The sequence below is a fragment of the Neoarius graeffei genome, chromosome 1 (assembly GCF_027579695.1).
Source record: "Neoarius graeffei isolate fNeoGra1 chromosome 1, fNeoGra1.pri, whole genome shotgun sequence".
Taxonomy (NCBI): Eukaryota; Metazoa; Chordata; class Actinopteri; order Siluriformes; family Ariidae; genus Neoarius; species Neoarius graeffei.
The window spans coordinates 49,110,423-49,138,196 of NC_083569.1; the positions used below are offsets into that span (position 1 = coordinate 49,110,423).

Consider the following 27,774-nt stretch of genomic DNA (forward strand, 5'->3'; position numbering starts at 1 on the left):
CCCAGTGAAGCTAAACCCTGTGATACATCATCAGCTTGGAGCAAGAGTGGATTCTGAACGTTGACTGAACATTTAAGAATTAGGTGAGTAAGCTGAAGCTGAATGCTTAATGTAATTTTGAGTTGTTGACATTTGATGGAACTTTCCATTCACAGAACATATCAGGCTCAGTCTGTCAGTATTTATAGGCAACTTGTTTTTTCAGTAACTGAAGTTTGGATTTAACTTTCAGCTCAATCAAAAAATTATAATAATAATTTAATAATGGTAGGTTGGTGATTTCCACCACTGTAACTTTATTATTATTATTATTATTATTATTATTATTATTATTATTATTATTATGAACCCTCTAGCTATGCTTCACATCCCTCTCAGACTTCACTTTGAGAAACACAGCCTCAGAGGGATAAACCTTCTGATGACGCCTTCATTTTGTTCAGCTCAAAATAACTTGGGTAAATTATCAACAGTAATGTTCAGAAACAAATGTTCAACCGCACTAAAAATTATATTTTGAATGTGAAGCATTATGCTTCACTAATGAACATGAACAATAGTTTTTAAAATTCTATTTATACATTTAGAAGTCCCTAAGTTTTCCCTTTAGGGAAACATTTAAAGGTTCGTCAGAGAAAACTACAGCAGAGGATTTGCTTTCAGTGAAGATTCTAATTCTTTTAGGTAACTAAGAGATTAGGTTCATTTTAACAACAAAAATAAGGTAATATAAAATGTTTAACAAACCTCTTGTTTGTCAATTTGATGTAGAAGTGTTATTTTAGTCCCTGTCACATTCTCATTTACACCTGAGCAAATACACCTGCCTTCAAAGGGATCCATAAGCATGTGAAGAGGCTTTGGAGCTCCATTTCCATCAGTATCGCTTATATGATTGCTGGGAGGAAGAGAAGATAAATTGGGGACGAAACTCTTGTTATGGTTTTTCAAGACTTTTTTATGTTAATATTTTTTTAAATAAATTGGCAGTCATTAGAAAGACATAGGATGGCAAGGTGGTGTAGTGGTTAGCACTATCACCTCACAGCAAGAAGGTTTTGGGTTCAAGCCCAGTGGCTGACGGGAGCCTTTCTGTGCGGAGTTTGCATGTTCTCCCCATGTCTATGTGGGTTTCCCCTGGGTGCTCCGGTTTCCCCCACAGTCCAAAGACATGCAGGTTAGGTTAACTGGTGACTCTAAATTGACCGTAGGTGTGAATGTGAGTGTGAATGGTCGTTTGTCTCTATGTGTCAGCCCTGTGATGATCTGGTGACTTGTCCAGGGTGTACCCCGCCTCTTGCCCTTAGTCAGCTGGGATAGGCTCCAGCTTGCCTGCGACCTTGTACAGGATAAGCGGTTATGGATGGATGGATAGATAGATAGAAAGACATCTCATCTCATTATCTCTAGCCGCTTTATCCTGTTCTACAGGGTTGCAGGCAAGCTGGAGCCTATCCCAGCTGACTACGGGCAAAAGGCAGGGTACACCCTGGACAAGTCGCCAGGTCATCACAGGGCTGACACATAGACACAGACAACCATTCACACTCACATTCACACCTACGGTCAATTTAGAGTCACCAGTTAACCTAACCTGCATGTCTTTGGACTGTGGGGGAAACCGGAGCACCTGGAGGAAACCCATGCGGACACGGGGAGAACATACAAACTCCACACAGAAAGGCCCCTGTCAGCCACTGGGCTCGAACCCAGACCTTCTTGCTGTGAGGCGACAGCACTAACCACTACACCACCATGCCGCCCCATAGAAAAACATATTAAAAATAATAATTATAATCTCTCTCTCTCTCTCTCTCTCTCTAAATCTCCACTAATAGTATGGGATGTGCAAGCTCAAAAGAAAAGGGTGGTGGTGTGGAACAGAAGCAGAATCCCCGACCCCCAGAAAACAGCAAATGCAGAGACCCCACTCAAGTAAAATTGAATACAATGTCATTTATTTATTTATTTATTTATTTATTTATTTATTCAGTTGTTCGTTCATTCATTCATTAGGTTTTGATTGTGTACATTATTTTAAAATGTCTCTATATTTGGACTGTTAGCACTGTTGCCTCACAGTGAGAAGGTTTGCATATTCTACATGAGTTTCTTATGGATGCTCCAGTTTCCTCCCACAGTCCAGTGACATTCAGATTAGAGCAACTGATTACACTAAATTGGCCATAGGTATGAATGAGAGTGTGAATAGTTGTTTGTCTTTGTGTTAGATTTGCAGTAGACTGGCAATCTGGCCAGGGTGTAACCCACCTCTTGCCTGAAGTCAGCTGGGATTGGCTCCAGCTCATCCGAGATAATGGATGGATGCATTTAGAGCAAATAGAATTTTTGCAAGTTGTATTTATTATTGCAATTTTTATTTGCTTCTGAATCATTCACAGGTATTTCACAGATTCATTCCATCTAGGTTCACATCACAAAATTATTTCTATTTTAAAATAGTTCTTCCATCACTGTTGAGCAGCAAGGAAAAGGCAAAATATATTTTCAGAGAATGGATCAAATATATATTTTTTTATCTTAAAAGTATAGATTCAATTTTGATTTCCATTTTCATGTATTTCTGAAATAAACATTATTATTTTCATTTATTATGTTCACTTTTTTACTGCTACAAATCCTATAAAATGGATGGTTCTGTACAGTGGTCTTTTTTCCTTCCTCATTCAAATTATATGCAAATTCAAATAATCTGTTGAAAAAAAACAAACTTTATCATATTTGCATATGAGAATTTCCACTGTACACCCTGACTCACTCTAGTTTTTCTGTCTCTAGAAGTCATCATCACTGTTGCCTGGGCAGGTTCTGCAGAATGGGGATGGTATGCCAAAACATGCAAAATACATACATACACACACACACACACACACACACACACACACACACACACACACACACACACACAATGTCCCCCCTGAAAGTACTGGAAAGGCAAGGCCAATTCTTTTGAAGACAAAGATGAATATGAAGCAATAGATCAGAATTCCCCGATATTTCCATTTTAAAACTTACAACTTAGAACATGGCACCTTTAGTTTGAACCCACCATTCGTCAAGTGATCAAAAATATTGGAACATATGACTGAGAGGTGTTTCTTGTTGCCCAGGTGTGTCCTGTTAGATGGATTGTTTAAGCAGTTAATAGTTCTTAATGTCTAATCTTGGGTTTAGCCCCCTGGGTTTTGCCTGTGAAGACTGCATTTGTTGTTAAAAAAAAAGGATAAAACAACATGCAGAACAGAGAGCTGTCTATGGGAGAAAAGCAAGCCATTTTTGAAGCTGAGAAAATAGGAAAATTACACAAACAGTGGGCATAGCAAAGAGGACAATTTGGAATGTCCTGAAAGAGAAAGAAACAATTGGTGTATGAACAACCAGGCCAAGGTAAATAACAGCAGATAATGACATAAACACTAAACTGTGAATAATAACCCAAAAACAACAACCAGTGACATCACCACCAAATTCCACAAGCCCGGATGTGAATCTTCTGTTCGAACAAGACTTCGAGGAATATAGAGACTATGCCTGAAGATACAAACTACTCGTTCAGCAGTAAGAATCAGAAGGCCCGACTGGAATTCCCAAGGAAATACTGAGATGAGCCACAAAAGTTCTGGAACCAACATTAACCTTTACCAAAGTGATGGAAAGAGCAAAATGTAGAGAAAGAAAGGACCTGATCATGATCCAAAATGTACAAACTTATGGGTTAAGCAAAGTGGAGGGAGTGTCATGGCTTGGGTTTGCATAGCTGTTTCAAATAATGAACTCACTTTACTGATGATGTAACTCAGGATGGTAGCAGCAAAATGAATTCAGAACCCTACAGAAATATTCTGTCTACCAATTTATAGAGAAATGCATCCGATCTAAGTGTTTTGTTGTATAGTAATGTGCAATGATGTCAGTCAGTCTCCAGCTTGATGCAATTATTGCAAACAAGGGATATGCAACCAAATAATATGTGTTATTTACTTTGCTCAGCCAAAAACTGGGTGGTGTTCTAAGTTGCATAGCACTTCTAGATGTAAATGTCAGGGAATGAGCACACACACACAGACACACACACACGTTCTTTATTCTGATGATTTTCTAAATTGTAGAACAATACTCTATACAAAAACTATGAAATAACACATGGAATTATGCAGAAAACAAAAGTGTTTAATATATACAGTGGGGCAAAAAAGTATTTAGTCAGCCACCAATTGTGCAAGTTCTCCAGCTTAAAAAGATGAGAGGCCTGTAATTTTCATCATAGGTACACTTCAACTATGAGAGACAGAATGGGGGGAAAGAATCCAGGAAATCACATTGTAGGATTTTTAATGAATTAATTGGCAAATTCCTTGGTAAAATAAGTATTTGGTCACCTACAAACAAACAAGATTTCTGGCTCTCACAGACCTGTAACTTCTTCTTTAAGAGGCTCCTCTGTCCTCCACTCGTTACCTGTATTAATGGCACCTGTTTGAACTCGTTATCAGTATAAAAGACACCTGTCCACAACCTCAAACAGTCACACTCCAATCTCCACTATGGCCAAGACCAAAGAGCTGTCAAAGGACACCAGAAACAAAATTGTAGACCTGCACCACGCTGGGAAGACTGAATCTGCAATAGGTAAGCAGCTTGGTGTGAAGAAATCAACTGTGGGAGCAATTATTAGAAAATGGAAGACATACAAGACCACTGATAATCTCCCTCGATCTGGGGCTCCACACAAGATCTCACCCCGTGGGGTCAAAATGATCACAAGAACGGTGAGCAAAAATCCCAGAACCACACGGGGGGACCTAGTGAATGACCTGCAGAGAGCTGGGACCAAAGTAACAAAGGCTACCATCAGTAACACACTACGCCGCCAGGGACTCAAATCCTGCAATGCCAGAGGTGTCCCACTGCTTAAGCCAGTACATGTCCAGGCCCGTCTGAAGTTTGCTAGAGAGCGTTTGGATGATCCAGAAGAGGATTGGGAGAATGTCATATGGTTAGATGAAACCAAAATAGAACTTTTTGGTAAAAACTCAACTTGTCATGTTTGGAGGAGAAAGAATGCTGAGTTGCATCCAAAGAACACCATACCTACTGTGAAGCATGGGGGTGGAAACATCATGCTTTGGGGCTGTTTTTCTGCAAAGGGACCAGGACGACTGATCCGTGTAAAGGAAAGAATGAATGGGGCCATGTATCGTGAGATTTTGAGTGAAAACCTCTTTCCATCAGCAAGGGCATTGAAGATGAAACGTGGCTGGGTCTTTCAGCATGACAATGATCCCAAACACACCGCCCGGGCAACGAAGGAGTGGCTTTGTAAGAAGCATTTCAAGGTCCTGGAGTGGCCTAGCCAGTCTCCAGATCTCAACCCCATAGAAAATCTTTGGAGGGAGTTGAAAGTCCGTGTTGCCCAGCGACAGCCCCAAAACAGCACTGCTCTAGAGGAGATCTGCATGGAGGAATGGGCCAAAATACCAGCAACAGTGTGTGAAAACCTTGTGAAGACTTACAGAAAACGTTTGACCTCTGTCATTGCCAACAAAGGGTATATAACAAAGTATTGAGATGAACTTTTGTTATTGACCAAATACTTATTTTCCACCATAATTTGCAAATAAATTCTTTAAAAATCAGACGAAGTGATTTTCTCGATTTTTTTTTCTCATTTTGTCCCTCATAGTTGACGTATACCTATGATGAAAATTACAGGCCTCTCTCATCTTTTTAAGTGGGAGAACTTGCACAATTGGTGACTGACTAATTACTTTTTTGTCCCACTGTGTGTATATATATATATATATATATATATATATATATATATATATATATATATATATATGCTTCATATTTTAGATTCTTCAAAGTAGCCAGCATTTACCTTGATGATGCTTTCCACACTATTGGCATTATCTTAACCAGCTTCATGAGGTAGTCACCTGGAATGCTTTTCAATTAACAGCTGTGCCTCGTCAAAAGTTAATTAGTGCAGTTTCTTGTCTTCCGAATGCATTTGAGCTCAAATAGTAAATAGTATGCTTGGGATGTACTGTAGCGGTGCATTGTAAGGAAGAATAAAGGTCTTCAGGTTTAAAACTTTAATTAAAGTTGATATCATTTAGCTTCAACACATTTTTTTTTTTGGCCTGGATAGAGAAAATGTTTCAAGCTCTCAGTCCACCTTTACTCAGGATGATTGTATGCAAACTTTTTATGTCCATTAAAAAAAGTAGATGGATGTAGCACAAGAGCAGGTTGGGAACTCTTTAGCTGTATGTAAAGTTTAAAAATAGTTTTAAAATGTCATCTCGAAACTAGGGTATGATGGAAAGTTATGTACGACAATGAGTCAAATGAAAACTTTCATTTTAGTGGCTGCTCATGAAACTGGAATGATTTTATCTAGAGAAAGCTGGATGCTCATCAGGCGTGGAACACTCGCACTAAACAAAACAGAGTATGTATAAAGGTGTTAGACTTTTGTGACACTTATTTGCAATAAACAATGCAAGATTAAAAAAAATAAGGCTTTAATTTGTCTCACCCTCATATATACAGAACAGAGCAGTGACGCTGACATGGTAGTGTGTGAGGCACTGGTTTGAGTGTATCAGGCACAGGAGACAATATTGTTTTTGTTTTAACACCGTCTACATTGTATACTAATCCTGTTGGTTCACCTTATACAGGTATGTGTTTAGTTAGAGATTGTAGTGAATCCTTTCCATGCACAGATTGTGTTCACCCGTTACTCTTTCAGTAGCATCAAATTCCAGCAACAACATTGCTGGAATTTGATTGTGATTGTTAGGAGCTACAAGTTATTGAGATCGGAGCTACAAGTACCTGGGTGTTCATCTGAACAATAAACTGGACTGGACTGATCACACACACACCCTGTACAAGAAAGGCCAGAACAGACTCCACCTGCTGAGGAGGCTCAGGGCCTTTGGAGTTCAGGGTCCACTTCTGAACTCTTTTTATGACTCTGTGGTGGTATCAGCCATATTCTATGAAGTTGTCTGTTGGGGAAGCAGTATCACAATAGCAGAGAGGAAAAAACTTAACAAGCTGATTAGGAAGACAGGATCTGTCCTGGGCTGTGCACTGGACTCAGTGGACGTAGTGGGGGAGAGGAGGATGTTGGCCAAGTTGTCGTCCTTAATGGCGAACACCTCCCATCCACTGCAGCAGACAGTAGCAGCATTGGGCAGCTCCTTCAGTGACCGGCTCCTCCATCTGCGGTGTGTTAAGGAGAGATACAGCAGCTCCTTCCTCCCTACTGCTGTGAGACTGTACAACCAGTACCTTACCAAGCACAGCACCAGACATTCCTCACAATAACGAACAATACTGTCCAGATCACTTCTACATCCATAGAGACTCCTCTAAATGTATACTGTGTTCACTGACTATCAGCATCGGTACTTTACAATGAACTGCAAGCTACACACTGTTAAAATGGCTCTTGTGCAATACAACCCTGATTCCAAAAAAGTTGGGACAAAGTACAAATTGTAAATAAAAACGGAATGCAATGATGTGGAAGTTTCAAAATTCCATATTTTATTCAGAATAAAACATAGATGACATATCAAATGTTTAAACTGAGAAAATGTATCATTTAAAGAGAAAAATTAGGTGATTTTAAATTTCATGACAACAACACATCTCAAAAAAGTTGGGACAAGGCCATGTTTACCACTGTGAGACATCCCCTTTTCTCTTTACAACAGTCTGTAAATGTCTGGGGACTGAGAAGACAAGTTGCTCAAGTTTAGGGATAGGAATGTTAACCCATTCTTGTCTAATGTAGGATTCTAGTTGCTCAACTGTCTTAGGTCTTTTTTGTCGTATCTTCCGTTTTATGATGCACCAAATGTTTTCTATGGGTGAAAGATCTGGACTGCAGGCTGGCCAGTTCAGTACCCAGACCCTTCTTCTACGCAGCCATGATGCTGTAATTGATGCAGTATGTGGTTTGGCATTGTCATGTTGGAAAATGCAAGGTCTTCCCTGAAAGAGACGTCATCTGGATGGGAGCATATGTTGCTCTAGAACCTGGATATACCTTTCAGCATTGATGGTGTCTTTCCAGATGTGTAAGCTCCCCATGCCACATGCACTAATGCAACTCCATACCATCAGAGATGCAGGCTTCTGAACTGAGCGCTGATAACAACTTGGGTCATCCTTCTCCTCTTTAGTCCGAATGGCACGGCATCCCTGATGTCCATAAAGAACTTCAAATTTTGATTCGTCTGACCACAGAACAGTTTTCCACTTTGCCACAGTCCATTTTAAATGAGCCTTGGCCCAGAGAAGACGTCTGCACTTCTGGATCATGTTTAGATACGGCTTCTTCTTTGAACTACAGAGTTTTAGCTGGCAATGGCGGATGGCACAGTGAATTGTGTTCACAGATAATGTTCTCTGGAAATATTCCTGAGCCCATTTTGTGATTTCCAATACAGAAGCATGCCTGTATGTGATGCAGTGCCGTCTAAGGGCCCGAAGATCACGGGCACCCAGTATGGTTTTCCGGCCTTGACCCTTACGCACAGAGATTCTTCCAGATTCTCTGAATCTTTTGATGATATTATGCACTGTAGATGATGATATGTTCAAACTCTTTGCAATTTTACACTGTCGAACTCCTTTCTGATATTGCTCCACTATTTGTCGGCACAGAATTAGTGGGATTGGTGATCCTCTTCCCATCTTTACTTCTGAGAGCCGCTGCACTCCAAGATGCTCTTTTTATACCCAGTCATGTTAATGACCTATTGCCAATTGACCTAATGAGTTGCAATTTGGTCCTCCAGCTGTTCCTTTTTTGTACCTTTAACTTTTTCAGCCTCTTATTGCCCCGTCCCAACTTTTTTGAGATGTGTTGCTGTTATGAAATTTCAAATGAGCCAATATTTGGCATGAAATTTCAAAATGTCTCACTTTCGACATTTGATATGTTGTCTATGTTCTATTGTGAATACAATATCAGTTTTTGAGCTTTGTAAATTATTGCATTCCGTTTTTATTTACAATTTGTACTTTGTCCCAACTTTTTGGGAATCGGGGTTGAACTACCTGGGTATCAAATCAAATCAAAGTCCTTCCCACACCATGTGGCACATAGGACGGCGCTGATCTCCGTAGCCCACGGCCTCTTGCCTATTACATAGCTAGGGTTACAGTGAGGGGCTAGTCCTCTGGTAACCGCGAGAGTTTGACTCCCCACTCACATCTGTATTGCAGCATGCCTTGCCAGTTGGCACCATTTTTATGATGGTCTTTGGTATGACCCGACTGTGAGTAGAACTCGCGATCTCCCAATCGAGAGGCGGACACGCTAACCACTAGGCCAACTCGCGGTACTACCTGGGTAATGCTGGTAATACTACCTGTGCAGCCCTGTGATGACCTGGTGACTTGTCCAGGGTGTACCCCGCCTCTCGCCCATAGTCAGCTGGGATAGGCTCCAGCTTGCCTGCGACCCTGTAGAACAGGATAAAGTGGCTAGAGATAATAAGATGAGAGCGAGATGAGACTACCTGTGCAATAATTACATGTGCCATTCCACCTGTGTAATAATACACTTATGTTAATTGTATATCTGCACACCTGTTAATTTATGGAAATTTGTAAATTTTTTTATCTTTACATTTGTAGTTTATTTCTTATATACGTATATATCCTTTTTTGTATATTTAGTACTTTTGCACTACTCCTTCACTGCCTTATCTTTTTATGCCTCCGCCACCTTAAGGTGCAGGAGGCATTATGTTTTTGGGTTGTCCGTCCGTCTGTCCATCCATCCGTGCGTGCGTCCGTGCGTGCGTCCATCCCAAAACCTTGTGAACACGATAGCTCAAAGGCTAATGAAAGGAATTTCACCAAACATTCATCATTTGTGCGCTTTGAGACAAACATGAACTGATTAGATTTTGAGATCAAAAGGTCTAAGGTCAAGGTCACTGTGAGGTCAAATGTCTGTACAAAAACCTTGTGAACACAATATCTTCAAGGCAAATGAAAGGAATTTCACCAAACTTTTACCATTTGTGCATTTGGGGACAAAGATAAACTGATTAGATTTTGAGATCAAAAGGTCTAAGGTCAAGGTCACTGTGAGGTCAAATGTCTGTCCGAAAACCTTGTGAACACAATATCTCCAAGGCTAATGCAAGTAATTTCACCAGGTCAAGATTACTGTGAGGTCAAATGTCCATCCCCAAATCACAACTTAATAAGGCCTGTCATCTACAAGGCGGAGGCATTCCCATCGACGCCATTGGCGTCGAGTTCTATCTAGTTCTCTTTCTCTATTTTGCTGCTGTAACAATGTAAATTTCCCCTTGTGGGATAATAAAAGACTAAGGAGCAATTCCAGCGTTATGGACGTGACACTTGAACTCAAAATGGCAACAAATGACCCAGTGCATGTTTTATTGTCTCACAGTATTTAAACAGGTGTTGCATATTTTAAGGCTGTACCATACTGGAGAAGTGATAGAACAAGAACAATTCCCATAGTACATCTAGGACATGCCAGAAAACGCCAATAAAAGATGCGTTATGGATGTGACAGAAAAAGTATCACTTTTCTTGGGTGACTGTACATTTTTATCAAACTCTGTGAAATTGTAAACCTAATGTCGAAATGGAGATATCCATTTGATAGAGGGGTCCAAGGTGAATATTAAAAAAATCTTTGTTTAAAATATTTTGTATTTCCTGCAGAGTTTCGGAAGGAAAAGTCAGCGTTATGGATGTGACGAAATTCCGTTACGGATGTGACGCGTCTGAAATAGACATGGCATATGTTTAGAAAATCAGCAATTTAACCACCATAACCCTTTGAAAAACTCTCTAAATATCAGCTAAAACTATCAAAGTTCTTAAATAATATTTAGGATGGCTATTGTTTTGCTGTTTTGTGGATTTTAGCATACATTTCTGTGGCTTGTGGCAATAATATAGAATTGTACATGATCAAAGTTGATTTTAGCTTGGGTTTTACATTATAAGAAAGAAAGACTGACAGTGACATATTAGGTTGGTTACAAATTGGTTCAACTTATTCACATCTGTAAAATACAGGCCTAGGTGATATCTCTGGGAGTGGTTTTGATGTATTACATGTTGCTTTATTTTTGCATGGTGAGGTTGACATTTACATGGAATTGCCCTAATCTTATCTTATCTTATCTTATCTTATCTTATCTTATCTTATCTTATCTTATCTTATCTTATCTTATCTTATCTTATCTTATCTTATCTTATCTTATCTTATCGTGTCAGTGCTGTGCTGAGAATACAGTATCACCACAGAGCAGTGATTCTATGGTCCTTTTTATTTGATAGTCAGCACAGTGGAGCTGAGATGACAAATTATGCATAGCAACTAAGTTTTCAAGCAACTTTTTGTTTATACTGGATTAAAAAACTGTGTTCATATTTCCACAGCTGCAGTCACAGACAAGAAGACTGTGACTGCCTTATTCTCATACCAAGCTGAGAATAAGAACGAACTAACTTTCAAAAAAGGAGATAAATTCTTAATATTGAATGAGTGAGTATAAATTACACATTGTATATCAATTTTTGAGACTTCCTCATCTACTCTAAGAAGACACACACTGAATATTTATCTAATCTCCTTTTACAGTGGTGCTTGAAAGTTTGTGAACCCTCTAGAATTTTCTATATTTCTGCATAAATATGACCTAAAACATCATCAGATTTTCACACAAGTCCTAAAAGTAGATAAAGAGAATCCAGTTAAACAAATGAGACAAAATATTATACTCAGTCATTTATTAATTAAGGGAAATGATCCAATATTACATATCTGTGAGTGGCAAAAGTATGTGAACCTCTAGGATTAGCAGTTAATTTGAAGGTGAAATTAGAGTCAGGTGTTTTCAATCAATGGGACAACAATCAGGTGTGAGTGGGCACCCTGTTTTATTTAAAGAACAGGGATCTATCAAAGTCTGATCTTCACAACATATGTTCGTGGAAGTGTATCATGGCATGAGCAAAGGAGATTTCTGAGGACCTCAGAAAAAGTGTTGGTGATGCTCATCAGGCTGGAAAAGGTTACAAAACCATCTCTAAAGAGTTTGGACTCCACCAATCCACAGTCAGACAGATTGTGTACAAATGGAGGAAATTCAAGATCATTGTTACGCTCCCCAGGAGTGGTCGACCAACAAAGATCACTCCAAGAGCAAGGCGTGTAATAGTTGGCGAGGTCACAAAGGACCCCAGGGTAACTTCTAAGCAACTGAAGGCCTCTCTCACATTGGCTAATGTTAATGTTCATGAGTCCACCATCAGGAGAACACTGAACAACAATGGTGTGCATGGCAGGGTTCAAGGAGAAAGCCACTGCTCTCCAAAAAGAACACTGCTGCTCGTCTGCAGTTTGCTAAAAATCACATGCACAAGCCAGAAGGCTACTGGAAAAATGCTTTGTGGATGGATGAGACCTAAATAGAACTTTTTGGTTTAAATGAGAAGCGTAATGTTTGGAGAAAGGAAAACACTGCATTCCAGCATAAGAACCCTATCCCATCTGTGAAACATGGTGGTGGTAGTATCATGGTTTGGGCCTGTTTTGCTGCATCTGGGCCAGGACGGCTTGCCATCATTGATTGAACAATGAATTCTGAATTATACCAGCGAATTCTAAAGGAAAATGTCAGGACATCTGTCCATGAACTGAATCTCAAGAGAAGGTGGGTCATGCAGCAAGGCAACAACCCTAAGCACACAAGTCGTTCTACCAAAGAATGGTTAAAGAAGAATAAAGTTAATGGTTTGGAATGGCCAAGTCAAAGTCCTGACCTTAATCCAATCGAAATGTTGTGGAAGGACCTGAAGCGAGCGGTTCATGTGAGGAAACCCACCAACATCCCAGAGTTGAAGCTGTTCTGTACGGAGGAATGGGCTAAAATTCCTCCAAGCCGGTGTGCAGGACTGATCAACAGTTAACGGAAATGTTTAGTTGCAGTGATTGCTGCACAAGGGGGTCACACCAGATACTGACAGCAAAGATTCACATACTTTTGCCACTCACATATATGTAATATTGGATCATTTTCCTCAATAAATAAATGACCAAGTATAATATTTTTGTCTCATTTGTTTAACTGGGTTCTCTTTATCTACTTTTAGGACTTGTGTGAAAATCTGATGTTGTTTTAGGTCATATTTATGCAGAAATATAGAAAATTCTAAAGGGTTCACAAACTTTCAAGCACCACTTTATCTATCATTATCAATGTGGTCATTGATATGTATGTTTGGTTTGTGCCTTAGGAATGAAGATTGGTGGAAAGCAAAGTCACTTTCCTCTGGCAAAGTAGGATTAATACCTTCCAATTACATCAAGTTAGAAAAAGAAGACATTGAAACCAAAGAGTAAGTAATTTTTCAAGACCTTTTTTAAACCATCTTCAGGGTGTGTATGAAATATTGGAAACAGTTATTCATTCATTTTCTATGCCATTTATCCATTGTGGATCACGGAGCAGCTGGAGCTGATCCCAGCTGACTTTGGGCGAAAAGCAGGGTACATCCTGGACAGGTCAAGTTTATCACAAGACTAAGGTGGGGTTTACATTAGACCGTATCAGCGGATCATCAGATTAACGTTTTTAAAACGATTAGTGTGCACACAGCAATGCCAATACACGATTCGCGTGCACACAGCAACGCCAATACACGGATACGCTCGGCTCCGCAGGCATCCTGCGCTCCAAATCACTCCGCCCTGAACAGCGAGTGCCCTCTGGAGGGTGTGCACTCCGGCCCTGCGCAGCTCACAGAGCACGCGAGTGGAGTGCACGAGCAGTGATTTGGGACTGAGCCGCTGTGTGTGAGATCTCAGTGCATGTCGGGCATGCGCGTCACTTACCACTTGCAAGTGGAAGGATGGCAAGCCTAAAGACAATCATAACTACACAATGGGCAGTATTTGCATCAGTATTTGCAGTATTTTCATACTTTTATACTCTTTAATGAAAGGTGATACAAGGCGGAAGTCCGCGCCATTTTTCAGCAGTCGCGTCACATGACCAACGCCAGCGAATCAGGAAGGTGAATGTCACAGTGACGTTGTCCAATGACGACGCCAGCTAGAGCTCAGCACAGCGTATCCGCGTATTCTCAATGTTTACACAGCACCGGACCAGACACGATCTGGATTGAATACGTGGACCCTGGCGGATTCCCGTTTCCCGGCGTTTCCAGGCGTTTTAATGTAAACGGACAGTGCATCCGCGAAGAAAACGAGACAGATACGGTCAAATGTAAACTTGGCCTAACACAGAGTAACAGACAGCCATTTACACTCCAATTCACACCTATAGGCAATTTAGAGCAGCCAGTTGACCTAATTCACATTTTTGGACTTAGGAAGAAACCCATACAGGCATGAGGAGAATAAACGAACTGTACACAGAAATGTCTCGGTTGACCAGCAGTTTCGAACCCACAATCTGCTTCACATAACACAAGAGTGCTAACCACCACACCACCCATAATGGAAATACCTTATGAAAATTAGAAATGAAAATGTAGAATATAAGGAAATGAAACATAATGCTATACTGTGTGCCGAGAAATTAAGCACTGGAAGTGTTTATATTGGTATAACAAACTGAGGATGATAGTTAATTTAAAAAATCCAGAATATTGATAGAAAGTGTCTGTAAAATGGGATAAATAGATGCCTGCTTCCACTGCCAAGCTGATAATCACAGATAAAGTGAAACACTAATTTGTCAAGAAAGACTGTGTCAAAAGCCATGAGTACACACTTCTCTATTTGTATAGGGCTTGCTTTAAGGAATCTTTAAACCAAATCGTATATTCTCCATGATGTCAGTCAAGTTCTTTGAGAGATGCAGAAAAAAAAATCCAGCTTTGTGAGGTTTTAGTTGTGTCTGGGTCTCCAGATGAAGATTGGATCCCTCTGGTGTGGTATAATCACCCATGGAAGCTAGTTGACGGCTTCCTGGATTGCTGACCCTCAACTATGAGGATGGCAGCAGACAGACAGACAGACAGACAGACATGTCTGGGTCAGATGATTTTGTTCTCCTTTGGAGGAGCATTTTGTTCAGATTTGGCATGGGTTTTTTTTCCTGATTTTAAAACATTGCCCCTTAACTAATCAACAATTTTATCATTTTTGTGGTGCAGTTAGGACACTCTCCATTTAGCCTCTATGGCCCTTGCCTTATATTGCATTGGAAATCAATATGTATAAAGTCCTGATATTTGTAATTTATAACTGACACTGTAATTAACAGTTAGTCTAATATAACTGATTATTTCATGAGGATTTGGTTCTTTTCATGTGAGGTTTCACTTTTTTCTTCTGTCCAAGGTATTAACTAATATTTCAATAAGTAGTGCAAGTTCTCATTGCAGTGGTGTAGTGGTTAGTGCTGTCGCCTCACAGCAAGAAGGTCCTGGGTTCAAGCCCAGTGGCCAACAAGGGCCTTTCTGTGTGGAGTTTGCATGCTCTCCATGTGGGTTTCCTCTGGGTGCTCCGGTTTCCCCCAAAGGCATGCGGGTTAGGCTAATTGGTGGCTCTAAATTGACCATAGGTGTGAATGGTTGTTTGTGTCTAATGTGATGACCTGGCGACTTGTCCAGGGTGTACCCCGCCTCTTGCCCATAGTCAGCTGGGATAGGCTCCAGCTTGCCTGCGACCCTGTAGAACAGGATAAGTGGCTACAGATAATGGATGGATGGAATTTCTCATTGCATCCTTATCTCTAATAGCCATTATATATTTTGGAGTATGAAGAAAAACATACATACACACTCTGTGTTCTCAATTATTTGATTTATACAGCTGGTACTTTAAGAATGTCAGCAGAATAACAGCTGAGAGAAACCTGCTGTCTCCTGCCAATAAACCAGGTGCCTTCCTCATCCGCCAAAGTGAGACAACCGCAGGTCTGCAGTTTACATACGCTAACACCCACACACACACACAATAAAAGGAAACACTGTCGTTTTAACAAGCCAGAGAACTCTCACTCAAATGCAGATAACTTTATTAAATATGAGTCAGTATTCATACTCAGATTTCCTCCTAAAGGACAATTTTTATGTGTGGTTGCATGTAAACATACCTGTTGTTGTATGCAGGAAGTTACTCCATGTCGGTGAGAGACGTGGGGCCTAATGGCTCAGCTGTGGTAAAGCATTATAAGATTCGCCTACTGGAAAATGGAGGATTTTACATCTCTTCAAGAATCACCTTCAAAACATTAGATGACCTCATTGCGTACTATCGGAGTATGTAAACATGTACAAAACACAGTATGTTCTGGATATAAAACTTCAGTCAAAGGATAATTTGCAAAATGATAACTGTATATAGTTAATGTACATATACATACATTTATAATAATGTTAACATCCCACTTAAGCCAGAAGTGATATTCAGAAAACTTACTATTTTCTTTATATTAGGTATTTTGAAATATACTGAGGCCAAAATAGATTAGAAATATCTTTAAAAAGGTCAAAATACTTGTCCTTGAATTGTTTTTTGCATTTGTTTTTCAAGTTTAATTTAAATGAAAAAAGCAATACAGGAAACACACGGGGAAACTCCAAAGAAATCATTCACATCTAATCGCCCAGTCGTGAATTAACAAATATTATTTTTCATATTTGCATTTTGGGATTGTCTTTTCAGCACACAATCACACTTGAACCAAAAAAGTTGAACATTTTCTTGCACAATCCATATGGAGTGACTTTTTTGCTGCTCACCAAACAAATCAGCCAAACCGCCATATGACTTTCAGTTAGTGGTGACCAGTATTCAAATGGCATGTCTTTTGACATTTATTAGATAATAAGTCAGTGACTTACAAAAATTATGCATTCATTTCAATAAATCAATCAGTCTCTATTAACCTCAAAAATATTTTAAACATCTGATAAACATGGTTTGGAAATTGGGCTTCTTATGACACTTGTGTATCTGTTTGTAGAGGAAGCCAATGGTTTATGTCGGCGATTAGGCAACGCATGTGTGAAACCTAAAAACGCAGTCCAGTGGGATGAAGATGCCTGGGAAATCGCCAAAGAATCTCTTTATATGACGAAAAGGCTTGGAGCTGGTCAGTTTGGTGAGGTCTGGTTAGGTGAGTGTGTATGATTCTGTGGCCGTTATTACCTCCTTTTTAATCATTTATACATTTTCTATGATGCTTATCCATTTCGGGTTGTGGGGGAGTTGGAGCCAATCCTAACTGACATTGGGTGAGAGGCGGGGCACACCCTGGACAGGTCACCAATCTATCGCAGGGCTAACACAGAGAGACAGACAGCCATTCACACTCGCATTCACACCTGGGCCAGTTTAGAGTAGCCAGTTGACCTAATCCACATGTCTTTTGACTGTTGGAGGAAACTCACACAGGCAAGTGCTGAGCATGCAAACTACAGAGCTAACCACTGCACCATCGTGCCAACCGACTTCCTTTAAAAAGAAAAAAATCAACAGAGCTTCCTGTTTCCTACCAAGCCTGCTGTTTACTTCCATGCTGTTTACTTCTGTTTTACTTTTAAAGTAGGATGAAGAAAAAAGGTTGACTTTGAGCACACATTTCCAGTTAGGAAACAGTTTTAGTAATTACATCAATTGATGGACTCAACAGTACACTTTCTACTCTTGGTTTTCCAAAGTTTATTTGGATATTAATGAATTATTCTCAGCGGCACGGTGGTGTAGTGGTTAGCACTGTCGCCTCACAGAAAGAAGGTTCTGGGTTCGAGCCCAGTGGCTGACAGGGGCCTTTCTGTGTGGAGTTTGCATGTTCTCCCCGTGTCCGCGTGGGTTTCCTCCGGGTGCTCCGGTTTCCCCCACAGTCCAAAGACATGCAGGTTAGGTTAACTGGTGACTCTAAATTGACCGTAGGTGTGAATGTGAGTGTGAATGGTTGTTTGTCTCTATGTGTCAGCCCTGTAATGATCTGGTGACTTGTCCAGGGTGTACCCCGCCTCTCGCCCATAGTCAGCTGGGATAGGCTCCAGCTTGCCCGCGACCCTGCACAGGTTATGGATGGATGGATGAATTATTCTCTCTCTCTCACTCTCTCTAGCAATATACAATAACACTACTAAAGTGGCAGTGAAGACCCTGAAGCCAGGCAGCATGTCAGTTGAGGCATTCCTGCAGGAGGCTAACTTGATGAAAACTCTACAGCATGACCGTCTTGTCCGTCTTTACGCCGTGGTCACCAAATCACAGCCCGTCTACATCATCACTGAGTTCATGGCTAATGGTACTAGGCGTGTAACACAGTGCAGTTATCTGTAACTGTATCTTTTTAGTTCTCAAAATATTTTTATCTGTTTCCTTATTATAATTTAAAATGGGATTAGACGTGGAAGATACCAGACACTCTTTTTTCTAGACCGTTATTCCCTGGAAATGGAAAAAAGAAGATATTTTCATCCACAAAATTATAACAAATAGCAATTTGCAGAACATTACTTTATTCAACTCCTGAACCAGATACCCTGTGGAACTTTATGGCAAGCTTTCTATCTCTTATCTGATGTGGCTGAGTAAACACACAAACACAAATGCAAACAGTGATGTCCTTCCCAAATCAGCAAACTTATTATTGCTTCAATTGACACTGACAATGGCCACCTAATAATATTTAGCAGATTTAAATAGGTTTGTAGGTGTGTAGGTGTGTTACATTCCAGGAAGTAGAGTTTCATTTAATAGTGATAGAGAAAGATCGTTCAAGAACAACGGTTCCACGTATTGCAGATGTTTACTGCAAATCAGAAATGCACACTACTGTTCATTCGTTCCAAGAAAAGAAGAAAAATGCGTCCATATCTTCCTAGGCCCAAATATTTTGGGTTTGTGTCTTTTTTTTTTTTTGGGGGGGGGGGGGGGGGGGGGGGGGGGGGGGGCTTTTGCTAAAACCTGAAGTCATTTTTTTGTTGTTTTTTTAAAAAACAAACAAAAAACCCTAAATCACATACTGTGTATTTGTTTAGGAATACCTTATCTTTTCAGTCGGAATAATCTATTTGTACACCCCTACTACACACATTTACACACACACACACATACACATCTGCATCTTGTTGGCTATTAATGCAAACTTTCTGGATTGTTTAGAATTTTACTAGTGTGTATCTTTCTTTAACCTTGCATAAACACAGTAACACTATTTGCATTCTCTGTTCTTTGCTGTTAGGGAGCTTGTTGGACTTTCTGAAAAGTCCACCAGGCAGAAAAATAACGCTGCCTAAACTGATCGACTTTGGAGCTCAAGTACGTATTATCACACACACGCCTGCACCAAGTCAAATGACATCATCACCATATCCGTCCTAGTGCTCTTTATAACAGGTGTTTGATATTCTCAGAATTATATAAATATTTTAAGAGAACTGAGACGTTCTGTGATGCATGGTGTGTGCAGTCAGGCAAAAGCAGAACCTCAGTGTTCAGCATCACTAGGAGTAAAGTATTATGGAAACTGGTTTGTTGTTTTTGTGCATCAGATTGCAGAAGGCATGGCGTACATTGAAAAGAAGAACTACATTCACAGAGACTTGAGAGCTGCAAATGTCCTCGTTAGTGAAAGCCTGCTCTGCAAGATCGCTGACTTCGGCCTGGCTAGGGTCATTGAGGACAATGAATATTCAGCCAGAGAAGGTAGAGGCAAATTTACAGTTGTGTTCAAATAAAGAACAGTGCACTGAAAAAAGTGAGTAAAGTGAAATATTTAACAATTATTCCATGAAATCGAGTCGTACATGAGCTGATAGCTGAGTTGCCTATAAGCCATGTATGACAAGATTGACTGGAAAAATTGTTTTATTATATCCACATTCACTGGATTTTGAGAAACAGAGCATTTTTATTTTTATTTAGGTGGACTTCTTAAAAACCTATTGATGGCTGCACGAATTGAGTTTCGTGTTGTTGTTTTGTTTTGTTTTTTTGTAGAAAGTGCCATCTTGCTGTCGTGCCGAGGTATAAAATAGGTTTAGACATTTATTTAACTCTTCCTTGGACATTTCAGTTATGTAATTAAACTTCTTTGAACTTTTGAACAAATCTAAAAAAAATTCAACAAATTTTAATGCTTAAAGATGAAGAATGTAAACAAACCGGCAAAATGACAGTAGCAATTCATGAAAAATGTTATAATAATAATTCTTGCAAAAAAAAAAGTTCTTACCATCAAATACTTTCCTTCCATATTTTGTTGCTTTTATTTTGGGGGTTTTTGTTTTTGAGTATTGTTTTTATTTCATCCTTAGTTGGTTCAGCAACATGCTCCACCATTTTGTTTTTCTCTACTCATGGTATATGAGTTGATATCCTAGTAGCAGAGTAGCCAGTCAGAGCATGCAATTGCTCATATCCAGTGAATGTGGCTAGAATCATTTTTAATAGCTTTCATTTCCATATTTCAAATGAAGTAGAAACATTACGCATTCAATTCCAAACCAAAGTATTAACACATTTTATCAAGTCTGTGTCATTCTTTTACAGGAAGTAAAGAAAAGGAATATTAATCTGTTAAAAAAATAGTGGTGTCAACATTTTTCTCTTCAAACTCAAATTGAACTAATATGTAACTCATCTCATCTCATTATCTCTATGTCATTCCTCAAACCAAAATATAAAATCTCATCTCATTATCTCCAGCCACTTTATCCTGCTCTACAGGGTCTCAGGCAAGCTGGAGCCTATCCCAGCTGACTATGGGCGAAAGGCGGGGTACACCCTGGACAAGTTGCCAGGCTAATATGTAACTAATTAGTTATATAAATGTTGTTTTGGATAATTGTTGCGCAGCTGTGTTGCATCGAGTCCACCAACTTCTGGCACCTGTAAACAGGTATTTCAGTCCAGGATGAACAAACTACATTCCACAGTTCCTGTGAATTTTTGGGTTTTGCTTCAGAAACTGCATTTTTAATATCAGCCCACAAGTTTTCAATGGGTTTGGGGGCCAGGGAACTGAGCTGGCCACTCCATTACCTCAATCCTTTTTGTCTGGGACCAAGATCTTGCTCGCTTGCTCATGTGCTTGGGGTCATTGTCTTGCTGAAACACCCATTTCCTCTTCAGCATATGGCAACATAATCTCTTCAAGTATTTTGACAGATCAATGATCCCTGGTATATGATAAATAGGCCCAACACTGTAGTATGAAAAACAACCCCATACCATGATCCTTGCGCCACCATGGTTCACTGTGTTCAGTGTACTGTGGCTTGAATTCAGTACCCAGGGGTCATCTGACATACAGTGTCTTGCAAAAGTCTTCCTTGGTGTTTCTCCTGTTTTGTGGCAATACAAGCTGGTATTAAAATGGATTATTGGAGGGTTAGCACCATTTGATTTACACAACATGCCTACCACTTTAAAGGTGCACATTGTTTTGTTTTTTATTGTGACACAACAAATAAGATAAAAAAACAGAAATCTGGAGTATGCATAGGTATTCACCCCCTTTCGTATGAAACCCCTAAATAAGAGCTGCTCCAACCAATTCACTTCATAAGTCACATAATTAGTTGATTAAGATCCACCTGTGTGCAATCAAAGTGTCACATGATCTGTCACATGATGTCTGTATAAATCAACCTGTTCTGGAAGGACCCTGATTCTGCAACACTACTAAGCAAGTAACGTGAAAACCAAGGAGCCTCCAAACAGGTCAGAGACAAATTGTGGAGAAGTATAGATCAGGGTTGGGTTATAAAAATATCCCAAACTCTGAATATCCCAGGGAGCACCATTAAATCCATTATAGCACAATAGAAATAATATGGCACCACTACAAACCTGACAAAAGAAGGCCGCCAACCAAAACTCACAGACCGGGCAAGGAGGGCATTAATCAGAGATGCAACAAAGACACCAAAGATAACACTGAAGGAGCTGCAAAGATCCACAGCGGAGATGGGAGTATCTGTCCATAGGACCACTTTAAGCCATACACTCCACAGAGTGGGGTTTTATGGAAGAGTGGCCAGAAAAAAGGTAATTGCTTAAGAAAACACATTTTGAGTTTGCCCAACAGCAAGTGGCAGACTCCCCAAACACATGGAAGATGATTCTCTGGTCAAATGAGACAAAAATGGAACTTTTTGGCCATCATGGGAAATGCCATGTGTGGCGCAAACCCAACACCCTGAGAACACCATTCCTACAGTGAAGCATGGTGGTGGCTGCATCATGCTGTGGGGATGTTTTTCATCTGCAGGGACAGGAAAGCTGGTCAGGACTGAAGGAAAGATGGATGGCACTAAATACAGGGCAATTCTGGTGGAAAACCTGTTTGAGTTGGCCAGAGGTTTGAGACTGGGACGAAGGTTCATGGTCCAACAGGAGAATGACCCTAAACATACTGCTAAAGCTACACTGGAGTGGTTTAAAGGGAAACATTTAAATGTCTTGGAATGGCCTAGTCAAAGCCCAGACCTCAATCCAATTGAGAATCTGTGGCATAACTTGAAGATTGTTGTACACCAACGCAACCCATCTAATTTGAAGGAGTTGGAGCAGTTTTGCCTTGAGTAATGGGCAAAAATCCCAGTGGCTAGATGTGTTAAGCTAATAGAGACATACCCCAAGAGACTTGCAGCTGTAATTGTAGCAAAATGTGGCTCTATAAAGTATTGACTTGGGGGGTGAATACCTATGCACACTCCAGATTTCTGTTTTTTCATCTTATTGTTTGTGTCACAGTAAAAAAAAAAAATGTTCACCTTTAACGTCGTAGGCATGTTGTGTAAATCAAATCCATTTTAATTCCAGCTTGTAATGCGACAAAACGGGACAAACACCAAGGGGGATGAATACTTTTGCAAGGCACTGTACTGTCGACCCAAAAGAACAATTTTACTCTCATCGGTCCACAGAACGTTACGCCATTTCACTTTGGGCCAATGAATGTGTTACTTGGCAAATTTTAACTGATTCTGCACATGCCCTTTTTTCAACAATGGTGTTTTACAGGGGCTTCTTGCTGATAGTTTAGCTTTGATCAAATGTCTTCTGACTGTAACAGTACTTACAGGTCATTTTAGATCATCTTCAGTCTTTCTGGAGGTGATGATTGGCTGAATTTTTGCCATTCTGACTTTTCTTCAATCCGTTTTAACAGTAGTTGCTCATTTTCTTCTGCTTTTCAGGTTTTTGTTGCCATTTTAAAGCATTTGAGATCATTTTAGCTGAGCATTCTATAATTTGCTGCACTTCTCCAATCAAGTTTTTAATCAAATTACGTTGTTCCTCCGAACAATCTTTGGAACGGCCCATTTTACTAAGCAATTCAGAAAGAAATATATTTTAACAATGCGTGAAACATTTGCTTCCCTTCTTCCTTAAAAAAGGACAATTAATGATGCCTGTTTTTTCACAGAATGAATTAATTCTCTAATTAAACTCCACACTGCTATTATTTTGAACACACCCTTTTCAATGAATGATTCAATTAGATCGATAGATAAATAGATAGATAGATTTAGTTTATTAATCCCAAAGTCGGAAATTGTTTTGTTACATCAGCAAGTTATCAGAGATGCAAAAAGAAAACGACGCACTGTACAACATAAAACATAATTTTCAAAAAAAAAAAAGATCCCAAGAAGAAGCTGACTATACAATATACAAATAAAAATGTAATGATAAAAAATATCTATAAATCTATAAATGTACCTTGTACATGTGAATGTGCATTTATAGTGCTAAAAACAAGAATTGTGACAAATGAAAACTGTGCAAAGGTGGCAGTATTGAACGGAAGGTTAATAAATAACTAAAAACAAATAAACTAATGTTGTAAAGTGACTAATGACAGTAAACAAATAGCTCTGGCAGTGCAAAAGTTACAGCAGGACCAGGGTTATGAACAGGATGAAACAGCAGAGAGGTCAGAGTTCTCTCTGTCAGACAGAGGTGAGTTATTGTACAATATGATGGCTTGGGGCAGGAAAGATTTCCTGTATCAGTCCCTTTGACAGCGAAGCTGTAACAATCTGTCGGAGAAGGTGTTCCTCTGTCTGTCCAGTATATGGTGGAGACTCAGAACAAGCAGCATGCCAACAAGCAGCGTGCATGTCATGACAGCTGGGTCTGTTGTTTTTCTATTACACTACTACATCAGCAAGTAAATAATTTGCCGTGCAGAAATATCACTACTACTGATAACCATGGTTCATTGGATTGCTGATGTTGTACTGCCTTTTTTTTTTTTTTGGAGCACAACTGTACATCCCACTACAATGGCTATGGGTCAATGGGTGGCACTTCTACCTCATAGCGCCACTATCTGTGGTGAATTTCTCGTTTCCTCCAGTTTTCCAGTAGTTTTGGCTGCACTAAATGACCCTCAGGGAGACAATGAATGAATGAATGAATGAATGAACAAATTGGCAAAGTTCAGTAGCAATCAGTTTCATAAATGCTGTGTTCAAAATCACTCACTATATAGTCCACTATACTGTATAGTTGACTATATAGTGAGGTCGCCATTTTGTAGTGCTGTCCGAATGTACAGTGAGAATTATTACACCCTATATAGTGGACTCATAGTACCCCACAATACACCATGAAAAGTAGTGTACAACCGATGGTCACTAACCAATATATACCATCATGCATTGCGGTCGCACTGAAATAAAAGCTGTAAATGCTGTTTCATAAGGAGCGTTAAATATTTTAGATTGAGTATAGCAGTAGTTTGTTTTTCCTTATGACAAAGGGCACGAGACAAATTTATAAGTTGTGGCCTGAAAATGGCAAAAATATTGGTGTGTTGGGGTGAATGGATGGAGGAAGAAACACATTATAAATGGACATTCAACTACAATAAAAAAAAAATAGTAAGAGAATAGAAAATAAGCTAAAATAGAATAATACAGATAAAATACAAGAATAAAAGTTACAGCATAGAGCGAGGAATAAATCAAAAGCCTCATCTGATTTAATAAAAGGCAGCGGTGAAGAAGAAAGTATTCAGCCTTGATTTAAAAGAACTGAAAGATGCAGCAGACACAAAGTACTTTGTATTTATTAATGTGGGAAATGCGCTCAGTATAATATGGATTTATCACAAAAACACATGCATGTATTTATATGTATTGATCTGGCACGTTTTAATTGTGCAACAGTAATGATGTAAATAACAGCGTGGCGGAGTAGTGTCCGAAAGTGTTTTGTCATTTTACCAATGAGCTCACTATATAGTCCTCTATATAGTAATTCCCTAGATAGTGAGTAGGGAGTAGTGAATGAGTGAGTGATTTCACACACAGTTTGATCATGTGTACAACAAATTGAAAAGCACTTATTTTTCAATACTAACACAATTTATGTTATCCGTGTTTCACTTAAGTGAAAACTATTGTTTTCTTTTATTTAGGCGCTAAATTCCCCATTAAGTGGACTGCACCAGAAGCTATAAACTATGGTTCATTCACTATCAAATCAGATATGTGGTCATTTGGCATCCTCCTCTATGAGATCGTCACCTATGGGAAAATTCCCTACACAGGTTAGTGTGACTTTACGCTATCATTCTGTAACCACTTCCCTAATGCACTTACCGGTATGACTGGCTCACTTGATATTTTGCGTAACAGAACAGTATCCGAAAGGTAATAATTTCACAACGTTCTGTATATGCTGATATCAACCTGTGATACCGGTTCCAATTTCATTTTCAACCTACAATTTAGGATTGAGAGGACTTTGTATGCAATTAGTCAACAGGTTCCCAAACGTACTATTGGAGTGTCTCCGGTCCTGCTGAGTGTTTTCTGTGCTCCAACACACCCATCTCAACTTGAGAAGGACTTAATTCATTGATGATTTGAATCAGATGTGTTAGGAACAGAAATCACTAAAATGCACAGGACAGGGACAGAACCAGAGTTGGGAACAATTGCTCTAGTGAAAAGATTCTTCAATACAGAGTGGCGTTTGCTGCTCTCTAGTGGCAAAATCAATTGCTTACTTGTTACGTACATGCATTCAGACTATGATGTTAAACTTCTGAATCACTAAGTGTAATTGGAATGTAGAAAAAAATCTACATATTATGGAATATTTAAAGAACTAAAAAGCATATTTTAGAAGTTTAAAATAAAGTTCCTGGTATTGTGGCACTCTACCACAGGTCTAAGCAACAGTGAAGTGATGGCACGAGTGCAGCGTGGTTATCGCATGCAGTGTCCTAATAACTGCCCACCTGAACTGTACGAGATCATGAATTCATGCTGGAAGGCCAAACCAGAGGAGCGACCCACATTTGAATACATGCAAAGTGTGCTGGAGGACTATTATACAGCCACAGAGGGACAATACCAAAGGCAGTCATGATACCATACCAGAACAGAAACAACTAAGAGGATCAAAGAGAAATTATTTTATTTAGACAAGAGCAGTGACACCCAGCAAGCAGGTTAAGGACAACTTTGCCAAGGAAACACTTCCTAGAATCGCACAAAGGAAGAAGAAACTTTGACAGACACAGAAATAAGGAACTAAGACTCAGAAGGTGGAGAATGTCCTTCTCTGCACTGAAGGCTGGCTGAGCTCAGTAAATGGATCCAATGCACAGCAGCCAGAAAACAACAACAAAAAAAGACTAATTACTTGGCTTTTTTGAGGTTGGTTAGTGACTAACATTAAAATTTCTGAAAAGACTAATAGTAGATGTATCCACCAACAGATGTTACGTTACTGCCTGGAAAAACAAAAGTATTCAAATGAAAAAGCTTACAGTTCATGCTGAGGTACAGAATGAGCCCATTTAAAGCTATACTCACTGGCCACTTCTCTCACACACCTCCCAGTTATCCAGTCAAACAATTATATGGCAACAGCACAAGATGGAAACTCATGTAGATACAGGTCAAGCCTCAGTTAATAGTTACGTCAAAATGTGATAAATTGTGATACTGACTGGTCTCATTGATAGTACAGGTTGGGCTGGTGACCTGTTCATGTGGACAGGCTACAAATAGAAAAATCACATGTTGGCTCCCCGGCGGCACGGTGGTGTAGTGCTGTCGCCTCACAGGAAGAAGGTCCGGGTTCGATCCCAGTGACGGCCTTTCTGTGTGGAGTTTGCATGTTCTCCCCGTGTCCGCGTGGGTTTCCTCCGGGTGCTCCGGTTTCCCCCACAGTCCAAAGACAGCAGGTTAGGTTAACTGGTGACTCTAAACTGACCGTAGTCAGTGTCTATGTGTCAGCCCTGTGATGACCTGGCGACTTGTCCAGGGTGTACCCCGCCTTTCGATAGGCTCCAGCTTGCCTGTGACCCTGTAGAACAGGATAAAGTGGCTACAGATAATGAGATGAGATGTTGGCTCCCAGTCAGCCTCAAATAGGAAGGCTACAGTGGGCATGGACTTACCAAAACTGGACAGGTTAAGTTCGGGGGGGGGACCTACCCCACCCCTCCACCCAGTCTTTAAGCTACCTCATCTGTTAGCAGAAGACATGGATCCTGAAATGCTTTTTTTTTTATGCTCGTAGTTGCAAACAGTGGTTATTTGAATTACTGTCATCTTCCTGTCAGATCAAACCAGTATAGCCTTCCTTCTCTGGAGGCATTTCTGCATAAAGGGTTTATTGTAAAGGGTGACCCCAAAAAAGTTTAACCAGCCCTGTGTAAGTAATGGAGTAGGATTTTATATTTAAAAAAATAA

At 39.8% G+C, this 27,774-nt stretch overlaps 1 protein-coding gene across 2 annotated transcripts; it reads left to right on the forward strand.

Moving 5' to 3' along the window:
- Positions 1-27,748, forward strand: LOC132893844 (tyrosine-protein kinase Lyn-like). Of its 2 annotated transcripts, none has more exons than XM_060933002.1 (13): positions 1-83; positions 1,839-1,935; positions 2,800-2,845; positions 11,488-11,593; positions 13,348-13,449; positions 15,896-15,999; positions 16,195-16,344; positions 17,052-17,204; positions 18,165-18,347; positions 19,287-19,363; positions 19,597-19,750; positions 25,482-25,613; positions 26,238-27,748. In XM_060933002.1, exons 2-13 carry the CDS (start codon positions 1,840-1,842, stop codon positions 26,438-26,440), a joined length of 1,506 nt encoding a protein of 501 aa, XP_060788985.1. In that variant the 5' UTR covers positions 1-83; position 1,839; the 3' UTR covers positions 26,441-27,748. The 2 variants fall into 2 exon arrangements, with proteins under 2 accessions (XP_060788985.1, XP_060788993.1); XM_060933010.1 differs by having other exon boundaries at positions 15,896-15,984.
- Positions 27,749-27,774: the final 26 nt, after the last annotated feature.

Bases quoted from the DNA above. Each gene is read 5' to 3' on its own strand.
- LOC132893844 (XM_060933002.1), top strand. From the start codon at position 1,840: ATGGGATGTGCAAGCTCAAAAGAAAAGGGTGGTGGTGTGGAACAGAAG. The intron at 16,000-16,194 runs GTCTGCAGTTTA...TGTTGTATGCAG, and splicing joins CCAAAGTGAGACAACCGCAG to GAAGTTACTCCATGTCGGTG. The intron at 19,364-19,596 runs GTACGTATTATC...TTTGTGCATCAG, and splicing joins TGATCGACTTTGGAGCTCAA to ATTGCAGAAGGCATGGCGTA.